Source organism: Lissotriton vulgaris, chromosome 4_1 (assembly GCF_964263255.1).
Source record: "Lissotriton vulgaris chromosome 4_1, aLisVul1.2, whole genome shotgun sequence".
NCBI lineage: Eukaryota > Metazoa > Chordata > Amphibia > Caudata > Salamandridae > Lissotriton > Lissotriton vulgaris.
The window spans coordinates 1248427470-1248449321 of NC_141691.1; the positions used below are offsets into that span (position 1 = coordinate 1248427470).

At 47.9% G+C, this 21852-nt stretch overlaps 1 protein-coding gene across 1 annotated transcript in view; it reads left to right on the top strand.

Annotated features, from left to right (window-relative positions):
• The first annotated feature begins 1617 nt into the window (after nucleotides 1-1617).
• Nucleotides 1618-21852, top strand: part of RTTN (rotatin) — a 1129552-nt gene continuing 1109317 nt past the window's right edge. Inside the window, exons 1-2 of the mRNA XM_086965450.1 lie at nucleotides 1618-1676; nucleotides 1884-1955. Coding sequence (XP_086821576.1) covers nucleotides 1925-1955 — 31 coding nt within the window. The 5' untranslated portion in view covers nucleotides 1618-1676; nucleotides 1884-1924. The remainder of the gene's footprint in view (nucleotides 1677-1883; nucleotides 1956-21852) is intronic.

Below are 21852 nucleotides of genomic sequence, written 5' to 3' on the forward strand. Positions count from 1 at the left end.
CCGCGGACCGTTGTAACCGTCATCTTCATCGGGACCTGCTTGGCTTCTCCACGGCCCGTCGACCATCCTTCATCCATCTCGGGACCTGCTTGGCTCCTCCACGGCCCGATCAGCAAACACGCCGAGCTCGAGGATTGAGAGCTATTTTACGCATTGGTAACTAAGACTGTCCCGCTACCCTTTTCCTCAACCAGAGATCAGAACCGAGGGGACCCCTGAGTCCAGACCTCCTTGTATCATATCAACGTAACCTAAGAATTGCATATAAAGTCTCGTTAACCTTCAATCTTGTGTGGTGTCCGTCTGTGGGGGGGAAGTTACTTATCTGTACAGTCGTTGGAGACGGCTCTCCCTGGAGACCTCTCCCCGTAATCTCGGCCGACCCTCCCGGTCCGTCTAACAGCAGCCAGGAGGCTTTGATTTTTTTGCCTCTTTTCTTTTAGTCTGCTGTAACAGGGCGGTGGCTGCTGCTTGGCAGGTCCGAAGATCCCTGGCGCCCTCTTTTATTGGGAGTGAGAGTAAAAGAATGGGGCAGGGGCGGTCCACCTGTGTGCATGTGTGTGGTGTACACAGTCCAGAAAGCTGTCACTGTGTGGTAGGCTGCACCAACTAAAGGCCAGAGATAGGGGCTGGGAGAGCGCAAAACCTTGGTGACGTGGCTGGGGCCAAAGAAAACAGCTGGGGGGGGTCGTTGGCTTCAAAATTATGCTGCGTGTCCAGGCTGCGCAATGACTCAGACTGACACCAAGGATCGTAGCTGGTGCAGAACAATCGATTGTGCAGCTCCGTTCCTTTTATTCAACTCCTGCGATCATGTGACTTTGGGACATACCAAAACTTAATAACAGCCCGAGGGTGCTGAGGTGAACACCCCTAGGTCGACATTACGACCCGATCTAGACTGTGATGTGAGTTGAGTGAGCTGGTGTTAATCCGACAGGGATAAGCTTTGCAAGCATAATGGGCAAAAGTTAGCTAGGTCAATAAAAATAAGAAAATACACATTAACAGATGAAATATGATACATAAAGATAAAGGGGCTTATCAGCTGCTGTGAGCAGCAAAGAAAGAGGAACAGACTAAGACAGGAGTATTTTATATGTTACTAGTGCTGTGTGTACACATTTTGCAGCATCACGTGTTTTGTTTGTTACACATTCCTACTAGGTATTGCTGTTCGTGTTTTTAATTGGCTGGTGAGCAAACAGAAAAGAAAATCCAGCATAAACAGAGCCTCAGGTTCTGAAAAGATATTGGGCAATAATAGCTGCAAAACTAGTGATTCTATTCATAGAGCCAGCAATAAGCACGTTCGCGGTTCTGAATTGTTACTCTAGCCGTTTCTTATTATCGAGGATGTTGTCACTCACAAAGAGCTGCCTAAAATAACGCAGGCTGCGGACAGCGCTACTGATTTAGGAACAGGGGAAACAAGGTTCGAGTCTTGGTCTCGACTCAACGACAGAGGGCGTGCCTTAAATAAAATTCGTATCCCTATTATATCTTTCAAAGGTACCCCTGGGGCGAAACCGCAGTGCCCCCTTGAAGTTAATTTGTATAGTGCCCCAGGGGTGCCAATTGGAACGCGATTGAGTCCGTTTTTTAGACGCGGACTCAGTGGCGGGTTTGAGAAGCGAAAGGGGCGGGTTGTGAGCATAGCATGCAAGTGGTTGCAGGTAAGTTAACTTGCTGCCTGTACTTGTGGACTTCTTAAAAAAGGCGAGAGTGGATATAATTGAGAAAAAGGAAGAGGTAACTAGGTCTTAGGTGGATGTTTTTTTATAATTCGTATTAGAAAGACTGCCGTGGTTTTTCATTGCTTTTCTAGTTTGTTATGCAGTGAAAGTTGCTGGTGCATGACTTCCTTTCTGTTTATATTTCAGTTCAAGCCGACGGGCAGCAGATGTAAGTGATCGACGCTCCCATGGACGTCTCCGCCCTACTCAAGAAACTGGGTAACAGCTTCACTTTGCATCGAAAGAAACCCTTATAAAATCTTTGTTGACACAAAAAACAATGCACTGTAACGGTATCCTCATTTGCCGTAGGCCCCCCCCCCCCCCCCATTTTTAATGTAAATCAGACTCACCCGAAGGTGCTTTAAATCAGCACAAGTCAGATTACACCAGTACACGTAGTGTATCCTAACCAGTGCTTTAAATGGAAATACAGAAGTACAGGCTTTCACTCTTTAGAGTACCTGTTTGTTACTTAGAAGTGCCGGTACTCCCATTAACTGCCAATAATTGTTTTGCAACAGTGCTGACAAATGTATGTATTCTACCTTTAAAATGAAAAAAGGGCAGTACTCAGTACCGGACAGAACCTTCCTGTTTAAAGCAATGATCCTAACCATAGAAGGAAGTACAAGAGCATAGCTGCCAAGGTTTCAGATTGCTTATGTGTGACATTTTCATAATTTCAGTGTAATTATGAGTGACCTTCAATGACTATGAGTGACACTTTTTCGCCAGCAAAATTAAGCAATGAAGACCAGGGATACATAAATATCAGAAATTACACCCATTTTGGCAATGACAAACTCTAAGAAGAGCTTAAAACTGCTGCATAGGACCAGAAATTGAAGGTCACCTCAGTGCCTGCTCTGTCGGGCCATGAGATAGCGCAGGACCCAGGGGGCAAGCATTTTGCCAGAAAATACCAACATCAAGGTGCCGCCATCAGATTCCACATGAGGGCACTGTTTCTGCCGGTGCCGTTGGTCCAGATAATGTTTATATTTATCAAGCGCTTCACAGAGCGAAACAGATAGTAGGGTATGTGATTCGCTCACTGTGAGCCGGACGGGATGAGATTGATTCATTGAGCAACTTAAAAATTACCAGTTCAATATATTCCCAAATGCTTGCGTATCATTAGCAGTGAGTCTGGTTGCGCTGCACTGCAGCAGCTGCTTTAACCCCTTCCGTGCTCATGACGGCTCCACGCCGTCATGAGTCACGGGTGGTGTGTGCTCATGACGACGTGGAGCTGGCATACCGCTGCCGCTCTGCCCACGCGGCACTAATTCCCCGCCTGTGCGGGTGAATTAATGAGCAGGCGGGATCATGACGGCACCACGCTGTCATGAGCACACGCCGCCCGTGACTCAAGACGACGTGGAGCCGTCATGAGCATCGAAGCGCCGCGCCACCCCCAAGTCCCCCCGTGCCAGAGTTTGCGGCGCAGGGAAGGTGTTAACACCTTGAATGCTACAGCAATTCCCGCTCAGTGCTGAAGTCTTCAGATTTCCATTGTTCATGACGAGCTTAGCTCGTCATAAGCACACGCCCAGTGTACTGCATGACGAGCTGAGCTCGTCATGAGTATAACGGACGGAGTCTGCACACAACAGTATGCACACAGAGCTGAGCTGCACAGTGACACCGTGTGTGATAGTACTGTACACACTAAGGATGGCTGTACAGTCAAGTCTGTCAGTGCGGTGACTGGGGTCAGGTGGGTGGAGGGAGCATCAATGCCGGGGGAACTACTAAGGCTTTAAAAGCCCTACTGCGCATCGAGATGATCATGACCGGACTGCCGGTTTGAGACTGGAGCATAGCTGACAAGTTTTCAGATTGCTTATGTGTGCCATTTCCATAGTGTGTGTACTTATGAGTACTGCCTAATGTGTGACAAATTGAGTGACAATTTCTTGCAAGTAAAACTAAGTCATGATATATTTTTGAAATGTTCAGTATCACAAAATATGACCTTTTGAGCAATAAGAAACACTACGCTGACTATATGGTCCATTCTAAGATATTGCCCTTCAGAAGTAGCATGACCCAACCCAGTACTTTCTAACTCTGTTAACAGACCTAGAAGCATCCAGCCCTGGTGATTGTCTTCAAACCCTATACACACCCAGCTGAAAAACCCTATACACACCCAGCAGATCTACCCCTGCTTTATGCACTATAACCCTGTACATCCACCAGAGCCAGCCCAGCAAGTTCAAAACCATTTTAGCCCCATTTACATTAACCTGAGCCAGTGTGGTCCTGCCCAGTCCATTATAGGCCCATTACCACCCATTAGAGCCAATCTTGTCCTGACCAGTCCCCTCTAGTATAACAACAAGGGCATTGCAGAATACTACATGAGGTAGGCCAGGCCTGGCGTGGCCTGCCTTGCTTCAGCCCGTATGGCGATCTGCTGCTGCTGCTGCTGCTACAGGCTGGTAGAGCTTTTAAAAGTCTGTAGTAGCGCAGCCAACTTGAGCTTTCTGATATCTTCGGTTCAAGGTTGCACTATATAAAATTGAAATGAAAACGTTACCCAGAAAAAGTTCTGCCCTGATTCCTCTGCACTAGGCGGAGTGCTCAGAGTGAATGACGGACTGCCTCTGTCTCTAAAGTCACAGGGCTGTAAAGCTGTTACACTACATGAGGATTAAAGTACAGGATCAGATGGCACCTGATGCACATAATGGCTGGACCTGGAGAAAGCTCTGTGTTATTGTAACCAGAAATGGAGCAAAGAACTTAGCTGGGAAAGTCCGGTTTCTACAGCATCTGGTCACGTCTCCATGACCTGGGCCCAGCTTATGCTTCAATATTCAAGTTGTCTCTCAGCTACCTAATAGGGAGTGATATACGAGGAGGGGCCGGGCATTAAGAGTAGAGAGCAGGAAGAGCCATGTGATTAGTCTCCCCAGTAGCGATAAACATACTGCGCTGTGGCCACCGGCACCTGATGCCCTCTATGACCGGTGAGTTAGTGTCCACTCAGGGTCCTGCCATTCATCTTCCCACAGCGGGCACTGCAACAGTGGACATGCTGGAGCTGCAGCCTTGACCAGTGATGCATGGACATGCCTGGAAAACAGGCGCTGAATCCACATGAGCATGGGCCAGGACTTGCTGTTGCTTATGTTGAAAGTCATCTATCTCTCTCATGCCCCACGACCTCTAGAGCTAGACCTGCCTGCAGAGAACAGATTATTTTTGATACTTGGAAACAATGTATCAACCTGCTAGACTCAAGAAGAGTCTCGGTCACCATCGCAACAGGTTTGCCGAAGCTGCCAGGCTAAAAAAACAATTGCCTGGGGCAGCAGGCTGAGCGGCAATGAACAATAAGCTTGTGCCCAAGCTTCTTTTAGTAAAGCTCTCATGATTCCCACATTGTCGTATATGAATGATGAATGCATTTTAGTGCAGTGATGCGGACTCCAGCACTAAAATGTGTTAGTCTAATGGCTGATGCATGGTACTTGGTCTGACTGACGGAGAGCCTATCAATCAATCAATCAATCAATCAATCAATCATAGCATTTATATAGCGCGCTACTCACCCGGGCGGGTCTCAAGGCACTGGGGGAGGGGGGTCCGTTTATTGCTCGAAAAGCCAGGTCTTGAGCTGCTTCCTGAAGGTGAGGTGGTCCTGGGTTTGCCAAAGGTGGGTGGGGAGGGAGTTCCATGACTTGGCTGCCAGGTAGGAGAAGGATCTTCCTCCGGCGGTGGCTCTGCGGATGCATGGAACGGTGGCGAGGGCGAGCTTGGTTGATCGCAGCTGGCGGTTGGGAGTGTAGAAGGTCAGTCGGTTGTTGAGGTACTTGGGCCCCAGGTTGTGGAGGGCTTTGTGTGCGTGGGTGAGGAGTATGAACGTGATCCTCTTGCTGACGGGGAGCCAGTGTAGGTCTTTCAGGTGGCCGGAGATGCGGCTGTGTCGGGGGATGTCCAGGACGAGTCGTGCGGAGGCGTTCTGGATACGTTGGAGCCTTTTCTGGAGTTTGGCTGGGGTTCCGGCGTAGAGGGTGCTTCCGTAGTCTAGGCGGCTGGTGCCGAGTGCCTGGGTGACCGTCTTCCTGGTTTAGGTGGGGATCCATCGAAAGGTCTTGCGGAGCATGCGCAGGGTGTTGAAGCATGATGAGGACACGGCGTTGACTTGTCTGGTCATCGAGAGGGAGGATTCCAGGAGGAAGCCCAGGTTGCGTGCGTGATCCGTTGGCTTGGGAGTGGTGCCCAGGGCAGGGGGCCACCAGGAGTCATCCCAGGCGGAGGGCGAGGATCCCAGGATGAGGACTTCCGTCTTGTCTGAATTCAGTTTCAGGCGGCTGTTCTTCATCCATTCGGCGACATCTTTCATCCCTTCGTGTAGGTTGGTTCTGGCAGTGGCTGGGTCGTTGGTGAGGGAGAGGATCCGCTGGGTGTCGTCGGCGTAGGAGATGATGTTGAGGTTGTGTTGGCGTGCGATGGCTGCGAGGGGGCTCATGTAGATATTGAAGAGGGTGGGGCTGAGTGATGAACCTTGTGGTACGCCGCAGATGACTTCGGTGGCCTCTGATCTAAACGGGGAGAGGCGGACTCTCCGGTGAGGAACGAGATGATCCATTCCAGTGCCTTCTCTTGGATTCCGATGTTGCGTAGGCGCTGCACTAGGGTGCGGTGGCAGACAGTGTTGAATGCTGCAGAGAGGTCCAGGAGGATGAGGGCCACTGTTTTCCCGTTGTCGAGCAGGGATCTGATGTCGTCTGTGGCTGAGATGAGGGCGGTCTCTGTACTGTGGTTGGTTCGGAAACCAGACTGTGAGTGGTCGAGGGATTCATTCGTCTCGAGGAAGGCTCTCTGTTGAAGGTCTTCTCGATGACCTTGGCTGGGAACGGGAGAAGCGAGATGGGGCGGAAGTTCTTGAGGTCGGTGGGGTCTGCTGTTGGTTTTTTCAGGAGGGCGCTGATTTCGGCGTGCTTCCAGCTCTCCGGGAAGGTGGCGGTGTCGAGGGAGGTGTTGATGATGTCCTTGAGTTTGGGTGTGATAGTGGAGTCGGCCTTGTTAAAAACGTGGTGGGGGCAGGGGTCGGTCGGGGATCCGGAGTGGATGGTGTTCATTGAGCTGATGGTGTCTTCGGTGCTGACCGGGGTCCAGGCGCGGAGGGTGATGGTGGGAAGCGTTGGTTCGGTGGTGGGGTGCGTGGTTGGTGCCCCGAAGCTGTTGTGTTGTTCGGCGATCTTGCGGTGGAAGAATGAGAAGAATGAGGCGAGTGAGTCACAGAGGTCTTGCGAGGGAGCGATGTCGTTGTTTCCGGTGCTGGGGTTGGAGAACTCTTTGACGGTGCTGAAGAGTTCTTTGCTGTTGTAGGCGTTGTTGTCCAGTCGTTCTTTGAAGTATTAGATGCTGTCAGATCAGCCCATGGATGATCCCAGTTTCCGGTCCTGACCCCTCAAAGTGAAGAACCACGCTCCTCCCACTCAAGCCCCTTCAACTACCACCTTGTACCAAGCACTGCACACCCATATCGAATTCCAATGTTCTGCTGGTGCTGATGTTTTTTTCAGGACATTTTTGCAAGTATAATTTCAAGAAATTCAAACTATTCCTCCAGAGCAAACCGTTCAAAAGTAGCCGGTTCAATAAGAGTACGTGAGAATAATAAATAATTTTGTGGTTCTGTAGCTGTTTGAATTAACTGAAAAAAATATGTTCTGTTAATTGTTTGGCATTTGTTCATCACACAAATGAGATGTTATCTTACTATGATTTTCCCATTTTATTACTGGATTTAGAAACTTTGATGTACATATATAATGGTCCAAGAAAAGTATTTGTTCCTAAGAGGGGGTAAGGTGAGAGGAGTGTTAGGTCGTGAACTCCGTGGTTGGATTGAGGGGGGGTGCTGGGAAAGACACATCTTGTCTCATGATGCCCTCACACACCCGAAGGATGTCATGCTTCATCATCGGGCAGTTGCTCCTCGTCTGGCCGGCGGTGCAATACCCTACGGGTCCCCCGAAGGGTCACTTTAGCGGAGATCTGCCGTATGGTGCATGTGGGTGTGTGGGTGGAGTCCTTAGAGAAAGTGTAAAGTTGTGCATGTGGTGAGTGTTTAAAAAGTCCTAAGGGTGTACCTTGAAAAAACTTTTAATAAGAAGGCACCCTTGGTGAGATAAAAAGAACCTGTAGGTTCGGGGTTACCAATGCAGGTGTAATGTGCCCAGGTAACTAATCAGGTCGATATGTTTCACACCTTATTTGGTCCAAAAGGATCCCTGGTGTTTCTTCCGGACCGAAAAAGGTGAAAGTGTAGTGCACGATTAAAATGATATCAAATCAGGGGTACCAAAAAACACAACGTGGAGGAGGGTCTGAAGGGGAAAAGGTTTAATGACCTGAGTGCACCCTATCCCCTAATCTTACTTACAACAAACACAACATGGGGGTGCTACTGGTCTGAAAAGGCTAGAAAGTGTCTGCTCAAGGAGGGTGTGTGTGTGTATACTGATGAGTGAAAAGAGGGAAAGGAAGAAAACCCATCAGCCCACCCGTTGGCGGAACTTCATCATCTGGGATTTTGAAGTATGAACTGGTATCCACTAGGTTACTCACTGTTGTTATCGTGAGTGAATCCTAGTAATGGATCCACCAGTGATGGAAAGCCAAAAAGTAGTGATGTATAAAGCTGAGGGCAGAAAAATTGCAGTGCTCAAAACATATGTGTTTGTGAAATAAGTGGTGTGTTAAAATAGACTAGCATGGTGCCTAAAGATAAATTTTATTGTGACGGTCACCATGATGACAAGGTTAAAAACAGAGTGTGGATAGTGTATCAACAAATAATGTGCTAATGCTAGCGAGCAAAGGCAGACCAGAAAGGAAGTTATATTTGCCCGCAGTAAAGCACTGAATGAGGATTAGCAAAGATGTGTTTACATCTTGCGGGCAAATATAACTTCCTTTCTTGTCCGCCTTTGCTCGCTAGCATTAGCACATTCTCATGCTGGAAGACTTTATTTCTTGTAAAAAAATCTGTAATCTCTTCACCAAGGTCTGTCTGAAAGACAGTATCCAGTAATACCTCTGGCACGAGTCTCCAGCAACGCGGGGTGGGAATCAGATTAGGGGGAGCAATCATCATACAGAACGGTGCGTTGTCCGATTATGTCCTGTCCTATGCTCCGCCGAAAGAATCCAAGGACCAACCGCAGGGAGCAGACCCAGTAATCCAGTCGCGAACAGGACGAGTGTACTGAAGTATAATATGTGCCCTCTCTCTCAGCCGGGTGTACATGGCGCCACTCATCTATGAGCCCATGATCGAGAAGCAGCTGAGAAAGGGTATCTTGAGTTTTGGTGTAGTGATGTGGAAGAGGATTAGACCTATCCATGGAAGGGCATAGGGTAGTATTAAACCGCCCCCATATGATGTGAGTGCATCTTACCTTAAGTACTTGTCCCCATAGTGTAGTTTAGTTGTCGGGATCATTAGTGTTTGGCCCGTAGCAACAAACAAGCGTAACCGATTGTGTGCCCAGCGTACCACAGAGCATGCAACTCCTACCTGAGGGTTAACTGAAAGTGCACCGAATATGAAGGGTGTGTTTTTCTTGACTAAGATCAGCCGCGCGGGTATGTAGAATAGGAGGAAAACACTTTGGCATAGGCCCATTTGCTGATGAAGAAAGTAGGACGGCAGGGGTCAGTGTGCGTCTCTTGAAGCATTGCAACTTGTATGTGATGTCTATCAAGGTATGCCAGTATTTGTCAACGTTTGCGTGGGTCGCCAAGACCTCTAGCATTCCATGTAATCAATTTTATTCGTAACTGTTCAGAATGTGGAGGCATTTCAAAGGTAGCGATGTGCTATAAGTGATGTCCCAATGTATAGTAAGTGTGTAAGTAGGTCGTTGTGTGCTAGCATGTTTATCTGCTGATGAATCAAATACATAACATTAATATGCAACATTCTCAAACCACCCCCCACCCACAACAGCACCCCAAAAATTCTGGCAGTGTAGTACCCACCCAGAACAATTCCACTCACAACAGCACCCCAATTGTGATGGTACGAGATTGCCTGCCCAGATCCCACAAAACTCTTGACATTACAGTCTTGATCAAGAGAGTCCAACAAATAAGAAAAAAAAAGAACTAAGCAGTACAGGGGATCTCCCATGAGGGCGGGCACCCGTGGGCTACGAAACCTTCCAGTTTCCCAACACTAACTGCAACGCAGTCCCCAGGTGGCGGGGGAGGTTGAAGGGAGGGAGAGAGACAGGGAAGGGTGCTTGGCAATATCCAGGACAAACCTACAGAGTACAAAAAAACCTAACAGTAAGCCGTACAGAGCATATATAACACACCTAACTGTCAATATCGAGTTGCAGGAAAGTGGAACCATCCAGAAGGCATGCAATGGTCCTAACAGCGGGGAACAGGCAATGAAAGTCCCGCCTGCGTGTGAGCAGAGTGCGGCAGCCAATGTGAAAAGGGGGTAGGTCCGAAACTGACTTCACCTTGGGGGTGCCCAGGAGTGGGCTCATAACAGGGAAAGGCCAGGAAAGGTTCCTTGGCGGTATTCGTACAAGCGCCGGACGTGAGTCCCTTGCTCACTTGGCCACTGGATTGAAGATAGCCTGGCTGATGAGGATTATGAATCCGAAACAGGTCCCAGGATGCTTGTTTCCGGTCCAGGGAAGACATGGCTTGGCAGTTCGGACTGGACTGTTCCCATGAGGTACAGGGTCAGACTGATTTGCATATAGCCATGTCTGAACTGGGGTGGCTGAGTGAGCTAAAGAATGGTGATGGATTAAACCTAGATCAGTTGACTGGGAGTGAGTGTTTGATTTGCTCAAACGCTCCGTCCATCATCCCCTTTTGTACCGTCAGTGCTATCAAAGGTCGAGGTGGTGAATACTATGGCTGCGTTGTCTTGATTACACCTCATGCCTCTCATTCAACACCCGAACCCCCGCCCCTTTACCTCATTCTTCCCCATTCTTTTTCTCCCTTTATCACTGTCTTTCTGTTTTTCTCTACTTCTACTTTTAATGAACCGATTGTCAATATATGAGGCACTTTTCAGCAGAAGCACATTACACTCAGTGGGAACAGATACTTCAAAAACATAACTAAGTTACATTTACTAGGACACATCCGCAATATAATCAATAGCACCCCACACACACACACACACACACACACATGCACACACACACACACACCCTGCATGATGAACCCCCTCCCCGTGACAGCCACTTTACTTTTAAAGGCACAGCACAGCAGTACTTACTACATGCAACGAAGAATCTATCTCTTCCCAGCAAAACAGCTACTCTTCTTTCTTGTACATTTGGGGGGGGGGTGGCGTACATAAGTACCTGGTGTGTGTTTCTATCATCATCTGTTTTTAACTCGCACCAGTGTGTCAATTGTGAGGATGGCTCAGTCGCACTTCTTTCATTGATTTTCGTTCCTGTTCTGTGTTAGTGCTACCCCTGGTCTGTTGGCTCCTGCACATGAAGGAGGTGGAAGGCACTAGCAACTTTGGCAGTTAAAGCAGTGACGATGTCTTTGGAGCACGGCTGACGTTAAGTTAAACTAAAGGCCCTGCACTGGCCCCTGCCGTTTTATAGCCTTCTCTGGGCCAGGCAGTGGCATTTTACTTGCACACAGTACCCGGCGCCGGAGGCATGATTGCTCAGGCCTGCCCTAAGTAATCATGCCTTGGGCGCCGGGCACGGGGCACCTGACCATATGAAAGTAAAATGCCACTTCCCGGCCCAGACCAGGGCAGGAGAAGGTTGGAAGAAGGGCAGGGGCCAGTTCAGGGTCTTTAATTTAACCCAGCCTGACATTATGTGGAGCTGAGCCAAAGCTAACACGCCGGTGACTGTCACGTCGCACCACCCACGAGCCTCCACGCCCAAGGAAACCAGACACGTACAGGGCCTAACTATGGAACAAAAAGGCCATGAACCTGTTAAAGTATACATGAATTTAAAATAACCATGGAATCGTATTTTCTTCTAAACCAAGATGCTCCCCTTCAATGTAAAACAAAGGTTAGGGACGTAGACGGTAATTTAGAAGGATGCAAGCTCCTTGGCCATTTTTATCACTGATCAATCCATTACAAATGAGAGTCGCTCTGAACCGGCCCAGTTCACGCTTACTAAAAGCTTTCCATACTGAAAAAGAAAAGTTCCTTAAAGGGCACAGAGGTAAATATTTCAGCCATGCAATTACTTCCGGTTTCTCAGCACACCCACCAAATTATGGCCATTCACAGAGGGATGAGTATGGGCTGGTAGCTGTGCCAAGGGGCGGAACCGCATCAAGCCTGTTTACTAATGAACGCCCAGTTTCAGAGGGAGGGTGGGGTGTGGGGGTCGAAGTTGGCACCAAAGGCTACTCTGGTGACACAGACTGGCTCTGCTCGGGGCACCAGAGACAGCACTTGGCCCTAAAAACGAGCAGAGTTGGTAGTGGCTTATGGCTGCTAGTACTTACATTTACTGGTGGTGGTGGGTGGCCGGGCACTGGCCGGCCTGCCTGCATGCCTTTATTCGATAGGCGGCGTAGGCCTGCTGGTGCTGCTGCCTGCACTCGATGTCGGGTTGGGCTAACCACCTCAACCGCATGCAACTCGTGGCGCAGTGTGTACGGGCGTGCAGGGATTGGCATCTTGAAATAATTCGTCGGACACTGCCTGCCACACAGCTTCCGCTGCAGACCCCAATCCAACCCCCTGCCCAATCAGTGTCCCTCCCACTGGCAAGAGCTGCTGCCTAAACAACAGCAAGTCCAAAATGCGCATCGGGATCGTCATGACTGAATCACTGTGTGGATCTGAATATATTGGATTCATTCATTGACTAAATAGATTATGAGTCGGCCTGTCTGGCCAGTGTGTGATGCGCCCAGTCAGGTAAATTCATTTTTTAAAACTGTCTAGTCTACAGCTATGCCACATTGAAGTTGCCATATGACGTGCTGTCATTTGTAGACTGGTGGTGTTCTGTAGACCTGGCCCTGATAAATTAGTGCCAGTACTAAGCACCGGCAAGCACCGGCACAAATTAAGCACTGGTCAGGAGGCACTCGATGAAGTCCTCCATGCGGCTCTCCGGAATACTTTTGACTCGGATATTATTCCGTCGACTGCGGGCTTCAAGGTCCCCATTCTTGGCTGCGATAACTTTTAACAACTTGCCCATTTGTGACACCTGTTGCTGCATCTGGGTGTCTTAAATATGCAGTTCAGCCTCTTTTAACTGCCTGTCGTGCTTATCCACCTAGGCAGCTGTTCATGGTGTCCCATCTTCCCAGAAAAATCAGTAAGGCTGTGTTGCATAGCCAAGAGCTAGGTTTTAACTTCATTCCTCTGGGGCTGGTCACTGCGTCTGCGAATGTTCATTACCAGTCAGTTCGAAATCAGCCAAATTAGACCGTGTTGAGGCCTGTTTGGTGTCAAAGGTCAGCCTGGGCTGGCGGCCATCCGGTTTCCCCATTCTGCGCAAAAGTAACGTATTGTGTGTGCAGCAGGAGGAGCAGCAGTGGGGTGTCTCCCGCCGAGGAGCTATCTGGAGGATAGGTTGAATGCGGCCAGGCTGTCTAATGCACTAAAGCCACCACCTGGAAGAGGAGATGTCACGGTTCAGTGGAAGTCTGGACGTTTAGTGGCAGTACCTGCTGAGATGGCCAGAGGCAAGTACAGTAATCCGCCTGTTAAGTGGCAAGTAGTGGAACAGGCGGTTAGTAGGCCCCTAAGTCGAAGGGCAGGTCGCGGCAGAGTAACCTCCAACATGTGCCAGATATAGGTACAACCCAAGCGTGGCTGGAGGGGTCCCACTGTGAGACAACACCGTCGGGCCTGGAGGGCAGGGGCGGTATCTGAAGACACTAAGGAGTATTCCTGGTGGGAGCAAGTATGGTGTGCAGCTACTCCGAAATCCCGTGTAGAATCAGGATGTGCGTGAGTTGAGGCAGGTGATGCAACTCAACATCACATCACCCAGGATAATGCCTCACCATCAGCGTAGGGTCTGAACTGCAGTGCGAAGCTATGACAGAGATCCGAGTGTGCCAGGAAGGGGCGCCAGCAGTACCTTCCAGCCGGGCTGAGATGAGGCCCCCCAAGGCAAGTGCAGGCAGGCGCGGCAATCCGCCCACAGCAGAGTCCCCACTGGTGGAGCAGCCGTGCAGAAAGTGCTGCAGACGTGGATAAGGGCCGCCGCTCAGAGACAGTACTTAGCGAAGGGCACAGATAGGTGCACACTTTGGGGCCCGTCTGGATCATTTGGTGGGCCACCCCATCAGTGCACGGGTCATGAGAAAAACCAGGTCGATGAGCAGTACGGCTGCACCTCTCGCAGGGCTCCCCGATGGATGGAGCACCACCACCAGTCTGCAGGGAATGGCGTGCTCCTTTTACCGTATATTTAGAGCCCCCAGGTTATGTGTAGTAGGGGATCGCCAATTAGCATGAGCAGATTCGGGGCACACTTGTGGCGGAGCAAACTGTGCGGTAGTGGAGCGCAGCCGGCACAGCGTGGCGGCAGCAGTGGAGTAATGGTGCGTACGCAATGCTGGCAATCTCAATCATTTCAGCAGGCACCACCCCGCATTCTTCTGTTTCGGTAACCGTCGAGGAATCCCACAGTAATGTTCAGGGCAATGGTCTTCAGTCAAGGTAGCAAGCAGGCTAGGAGGCCCTCTGCCACGTGGATTCCCCGGTGCTCACTTAGTAGAGGCAGACGTTCAGGTTACCAGAAGTACTGCCACATATGTCCCTTGCGCCGTGAAGTCCGATCCGGAGCCACCCGCCAGGGTCGGACAGCCACAAACTTCGCAACAGAGCTGCAGGATACTCAGAAGAACAGGCGACCAGCTTCACAGGTTGGACTCCTATAGTAGGTGCAAGTATAATTGCTGGATCATGCCACCAAGCTACCAGAGCCTCACAGGCGTGTGGCCATATTGGTCGTGCACCACCTAGCGCCCCCTAGTCGAGATAATACCTCTTTGCAAAACAAAATGCATCTCTGCGGCCGTGTACAGAGCAGGTGTTTGGGTATTACAAAGCAGATACACTCCAACGTTTGGAACATGGTTTCACGCGTAGATTGGTAGCCATTTCCGGTGGAATTGGGCTTCCCCTACGTTGACGATCAGATTGGCATATCTCCCCTCCTTTTGTGAATAAAATGTTGGCTGAATGCTGAGGTGGCACTAATAAGGTCATGCATCGCCGACTGCCTATCCTTAGATAAAGCTGCAATGATACCTTGGTTTATATATCTAAAACACTATGAAAAAAGGAGAGACCTGTGGTTTGCATAAAACTAAATAGTCACAAATACTGACTGGAACTAGACTATGCTAAGTGGAAACTGATTCATGCATATCAGTCACTGCAACACCTTATAGGAATAGTTAGAATTTCAAGCACTGTCCATTTGTATAGCTCCCCAGAAGATTATAATCAATAAACAAAATCTAACAGGTAAACACACAACAGTAGAATTAAAAAGTCTAAACACAATTTATTAAAATACCTCCCTGTGAGGGTTACAATCTAAATAAAATACAATAAAATATTCACACAGGTGAAATTAATCTAAAAAAGAAGGGGTCAAAGTACAAAGGTCGACGCTGCGTTTCGGTGTTCGTTTATATTGTTTACACCTTCTTCAGGACACTTTGACGATTCACAAATTATGATCATTCACTCGGATGACGCGGAACACGGAGGAGCAGGGAGGCCGACCCGAAATTTTAAGGTGATGAACCTCTACTATTCAAATACACACACCGTTTGTAAGAAGGCTACATAAGTGCGGGATTTCAAAAGCTCTGACAAGGACCCGACACTTCACCATATAGACTCTAATTTAAGAGAGAAGTCCGGTGGCTCCTCCGTGGTTTCTTTAATCTGCACCTTGAATTCACAAACAGGTGACAGAGAAAATCGCAGTAATTGATGACGCAAACATACCAGATGATGTATATATAACTGGTTGGCCATGAAGTCCTCTTAATAGTTAAAAGAGAATCTTCAAACAATATCAGATTTATTTGTGAATCGTCAAAGTGTCCTGAAGAAGGTGTAAACAATATAAACGAACACCCAAACGCTGCGTCGACCTTTGTACTTTGACCCCTTCTTTTTTAGATTAATTTCACCTGTGTGAATATTTTATTGTATTTTATTTAGATTGTAACCCTCACAGGGAGGTATTTTAATAAATTGTGTTTATACTTTTTAATTCTACTGTTGTGTGTTTACCTGTTAGATTTTGTTTATTGATTATAATCTTCTGGGGAGCTATACAAATGGACAGTGCTTGAAATTCTATTCCTATAAGGTGTTGCAGTGACTGATATGCATGAATCAGTTTCCACTTAGCATAGTCTAGTTCCAGTCAGTATTTGTGACTCTATTTAGTTTTATGCAAACCACATGTCTCTCCTTTTTTCATAGTACTCTACCCCTACCTGTGTGCATTTAACAGGGGAACCTTCCACATATTTTGAAGATATATCTAAAACACACCTTTTATAATTTGGGTTTATGGGAAATGTTTTGAAAACCCCAAAGTCTTGGCGCAAACAGTAACAAGATCGATTTGCTGAGTCCTGTTTGAATAACATGTCAATGAGATCACAACCTTTGCAAACTGTTGAGAATTATTACCAGGTGTTACCTGCCAGAAATACTGAACCCTATTTTTTGTGGATCGAAAACCCTACATATAGGTCCTATATCTTACTTTGTTAAGACTAAACTTAGTTCATTTTAAAGTCACTTTTCTATCTCAATGTGTCTAGCAGTGTGATTTGTGTTCATGTCACTATAATAATATCGAGAAACCGTGCTCTTGTCACTTTATTCTGTTTTGGCCTCTAAATTCAGCCCCTAAATCCTCCTTTTTAAAAATCCGTGTTGCAAAAGAAAAAAAAGACATTTTAGTTCAGGCCTGGAGTTTCTGCAAAAATTGCCTTTGCCAGATATCTGCTTTGCAGTACTACATTTCATCAAGAGTGCACTAGTCATTAGAAAACGTTATGAACATTTACATTACAATGATAGTACTGCATGGAACTTATATAATTACTTGATATTGAGACATATGCTATATATGGCTTAAACCCTCAAGGAATGCGCAAGTTGAGAGGAATCCACATATCTTTGTATGCTTTTATGATCCTCTGCACTTATATTTTATGCTTTGTGATATAAAACAAAAGCCCTTTTGGATCCACTTTGGTTCCCCCTCAATTTTTCATTCTGTACGTTTTGTGGCTGATTCTACTTTGGGCTCCCACACAAGTGAGGTATCTTTTTTTTCAGGAGACCATGGGGAACGCTGGGTGGTGGGAAATTTGTGCCGCCGTGGTAAACCCACAACTCTTCCACACAGAAATGTGAGGAAAGTGTGACTTTGTAGCTAAATTTGAGGTTTGCAGGGGATTCTGAGTGATAAAAAGTTGGAAGATTCACGCACGCCACATCACCAGCCAATCGCCATCCATGCACACCCCTAGTCAAGCGTCATCCATGCACACCACCAGCCAAGCGACATCCACACACACCACCAGCACACTGCCAGCCAGGTGCCACCCACACACACCACCAGCCAAATGTCATCCACACACACTGCCAGGCAAGCAAAATCCATGTAAACCACCAACCAAGCGCCCTCCACGCACACCACCAACCAAGCACCATCCACGCACACCAGCAACCAAGCGCCAGCCACGCACACCACCAGTCAAGCTCCATCCACGCACACCACCAGCCAAGCTACATCCACGCACACTACCAGCCAAGCGCTAGTCAGCACACACAATGCTAGCAAAATGCAGGTACACACACAGCCAACTAAAACGCCCTTACACGCAGACCGTCAGCCGAACTCCATTCTCCCCCCCGTGGTCTAGTGGTTTTCTGCCGAAATATATTGTTGGTCCAAGGGGGGCCAAAATGTGTGCCCTACAGAAAAGGAGAGTGACCCTTGCTTATTGGGCTGCTCCCTGACATGCCCATAAACATATCTCTGGTGCCTAGTGGGTTTTCTGTATCCCTGAGGGGCAGATGTAGGGCTTTGGCTCCATCTGACACCCCAGAGGGGCAGAAAGACTGGCTTTTTTTGGGAGGGGGGCGGGCTGCCCTAACATACAAACATAAAAACCCTGGTGCCAAGTGAGCTTTCTGCCCTCTGGGTTGCGAAGAATGTGTCCATTTTTTTTGAGTGGGGTGGAGTGGAGGCATCAACATGCTCATTCTGGACAGCCCCCACCCCTCCTCTGGCAAAAAAATAATACGCTCCCTGGTGCTTAGTAGGCTTTCCGTCTCCGCGAGAGGAGATGTGGCAGACATACTGGCTATTTTTTGGGGGGTGGGGGCATTGGCATGCCCGTTCTGAGCAGCCCCCACCCCTGAACCTGTACCTGAGTGAGTTGAAGGATTGGGTTCCCTACATGTGTTTATATTTCAATGCCATACTTTTGGGTATGGAAATTCCTCCAACCTGGCTGGGTGCCGAGATCATTCCCATCCATAAAAAGGCTTCCCCCCTGGATCCGGCCAACTACCGCCCCATTAGTCTTATTGACGTCTTGCAGAAATTAATGGGCCACATTTTTCTATCTAGGTTACAGTGTTGGATGGACGAACAACACATCCTGACCTTCCTGCAAGCGGGCTTTCGTGCCAATGTCTCCACCATCGACCAACTGTTTAGACTACAGATGTTATTCTGGAAGACTGTGACTGGGGGCTGGTAGCTTGTACTTGGTCTTTGTAGATCTTCGATCTGCATTTGACCTGGTCCAGAGGGAGAAGCTATGGGCCATTATGTTGGAGATGGTAGCTCCTGCCTATTTGTGTAATCTATTTAAACGACTACATCACGGCACTTATGCAAGAGTGAGGTACGGGAGGAATGGGGAGCTCTCTGCCGCTTTTCTGGTTGAAAATGGAGTGAGACAGGGGTGCGTGTTGGCCCCCACTCTCTTCACGCTTTTTCTTAATGGGTTGTTCGAATATCTATTGGACGCGCTGGACTTAGATTCTCCCAGCTTAGCAGCCCGGAAGATGCCAGCCCTGATGTTTGCTGATGATACTCTTCTATTATCAAAATCATCAACAGGTATTCAGCGAACATTGGGGGCTTTTTGCTCCTTCTGTAGATTAAGGAATTTAGAGATCAACCTGTCCAAAACCAAATTTATGGTTTTCAACTCTAAACTCCCTAATTGTCCTCTTCCTCACATGGACGGCACGGCCCTTGAAAGAGTCTCTATCTTTGAATATCTAGGGGTAATCCTGAACGATAAGATGGAATGGGGGCCCCACATAGCCAGGGCAAATATAAAGTTGGCTCAGGCAGCGGGAGGTATCCTAAAGGTACATAACAAGTGCAAATCTAAAACCTTGGGACCTCCAATAGAAATATATAAAAAAACAAACTAGAGGTGGGGCGCTCTATGGCGTAGAGCTCTGGAGCCACGCCAACACCTCTTCGCTCTCAAATTCTGAGAATAGTTATATTAGGCATCTGTTGATACTCCCACAGAGCACACCGCTGATCCCGCTACGTCTCGACCTGGGTCTGGTCCCAATTCACGAAGGGAACCGACCCTTATTGTACTGGAGGAGACTTTGGTCCACACCTGAGTTATTATCCTATCGGGAGGAACTTAGCTACCTACTGACGCTAAGGGGTGTGGGAAAAATCCCTTGGCTAAAGCATGTTAAAGATCTATGCTTGGCCCTAGGGCAGGGAGATCTGTGGCTCGCCCCTGCCGCCACTTCCGTTATGATTCCGAAGAGGGTGATGGTCACAGCATTTAAACATCTCCGATTTGATCAGATGGCATTAAAACCATCGCTGGGCAGGTTGACAAGTAGTTTCCTCGAAGCCAAGGATAGGTACTTCTTTGAAAATCTCCCGGACGACATCCAGCCCCCACTGGCAAAGAAATTGTATGTCCAATTTAGACATGGATCTCTCCCAGTGAGGGCAGTCACAAACAAGTGGACAATGGCTCACCATGCATCCAGTCTATGTCCGGGGTGTGAACATGCCGAAGAGACAGATCTGCACGTTCTGCTCTTCTGTTCTTCATACTCGACGGCCAGAGCCAAATGGATCCTACAATTATTCAAGTCCAGGGGTTTCAGGGACTATAAGGTGGTGTATAGACTGCTGAAATACGATACTTCTCCGCTGACTGTGTTCGCCACCTTTAGATACTTGTTCTCTATGTGGTGCTCTAGAAGAGCAAAACTCAAGCAGCAAGTTGCTTCTATTACATAACTGTGGCGTACCCCCTGCACCTATTAGGGAATCTCAAATATCACTATGCGTAGGCTGTTTTTACTTGTTTTATCATCTCTTAACACTATTTATTGTCTTAACCTACCTGTTTTACCCATGTACACTATGTATTGTTGCTCATTAGTGATCAATCGGTTGTTTTATCTAATTATGTATTTCTGCTTTTATGGTTTTCAACCGAAATAAAGCTTTATTGACTGACTGATTGACTAAAAAAATTGTCTGTGGCCTCCTAGTGGGCTTTCTGCCCCTCTGGGGGCGGGTGGGTTGGTGACTTTTGCCCCCATATGCTCATGGGGGGGACAGAAAGTCTGTGGCCATTGTGTGGGGTGGGGTCACTGGCATGCCCATTCTGGGCAGCCCCCCCCCTATTCTGCCCAAATGAAACTTACCCTTGTGCTTAGTGGGCTTTCTGCCCTCCGGGGGGAAGGATGCGGGCTATTGCCCCATCTTCCTTCCTTCGGCAATCCCCAAGCCGGGATCCACTAGGGAAGGTACACTTTTCCAATGATACGTCTTTCATGTGTTTCGGTGCTTGTAGTGGTTGAAAATACCTACGAGCACCGAAGTAGTGAAATTGAAATTAGCCGATTAGCACATTTTAGTTTCACTTTCAATGTAATAATGTCAGTGTGCCATGAGCGTGACCGCCATTACATTGAAAATAAAACACCTCGGAAGGCTGTGAAAACTCTTCCCCAGATACAGAGGCTAAAATTGAAAAGGAAATCCTTTGGCTGTGATTTTCTGGGTGGTGTGCTGAGGACGTAACAGTTACTTCCTCTGCACACCAGCGCCACAGCACAGGATGTAACCGCTAACGTCCTCGGCATAGAAGGAGGGGTTAATCTCTTATGACTTGCATACAGAAATGTCTTTTTAAACTTCTTTTATGGCTCATGCCGAATAAACATTGATTGGCGTGACCCGACCAATGCGTTAGATTCTTTACTATACAGGTCTCACTGGTATAAATGGAGGTACCTGCCCCACTAGAGTTACAAGATCTTCAGGGACACTGTAAATCTGGTCTATGAAATGTTCAGGTGACAGACTAGGAAGAAATGAGGAATAAACAGTGGACTTTAAAGTAGGATACTCATTTTCCCCTGTAATTGCTATTTCTTAGGTGAACCAGAGGGTCTTTACTTATAATGCCTGGTAATTATGCCCCCGAGTTACAGATGGCTTTTGTGTCAGTAATTCTAGTAGAGCAGATAGAGTGGGATTCATTTTTGGAAGGCCTTGTAGGCACTGTAGGGTTACCTAGGACTGAACAAGGGTATACAACATGTTTGCCTGTCTTCCTCTTAGTGGTCCCACAATATCCAAAGTCACCTCTTGCCAAGGATTCTCTCATTATCGCCTTACATACATAGGGGGAAATCAAGTTTTCTAAACTTTCACTTCCATATATTCCCTTGCCATTCTCCACTTGTAGGTGAAGGCCTAGCCACCAAATGTATCTCTAGTCTTTATTTCATGTTTAAAGTCCCTAAATGTCCTCGTGAGCAAATACCACAAACCAGTTGCGTAGTAATGTGGGGGCTATCAATCTCAAACCACGGAGCTACATGCTATTTCTCACAGAGTTCATCCTTCACCAAAGCGTAGAGCTTCTAGTCACCTGCAAACCGTTTTATCTCCGGAGCCACCATTACCAATGCATACAACATGTGATCATCCTGCACTACTTGATGCCGCTCTTTTATACCTATAGCCCCATCCATAAAAGCACACACATCATACTATTGATCATCATCATCTTTCTCCTCCTAAAC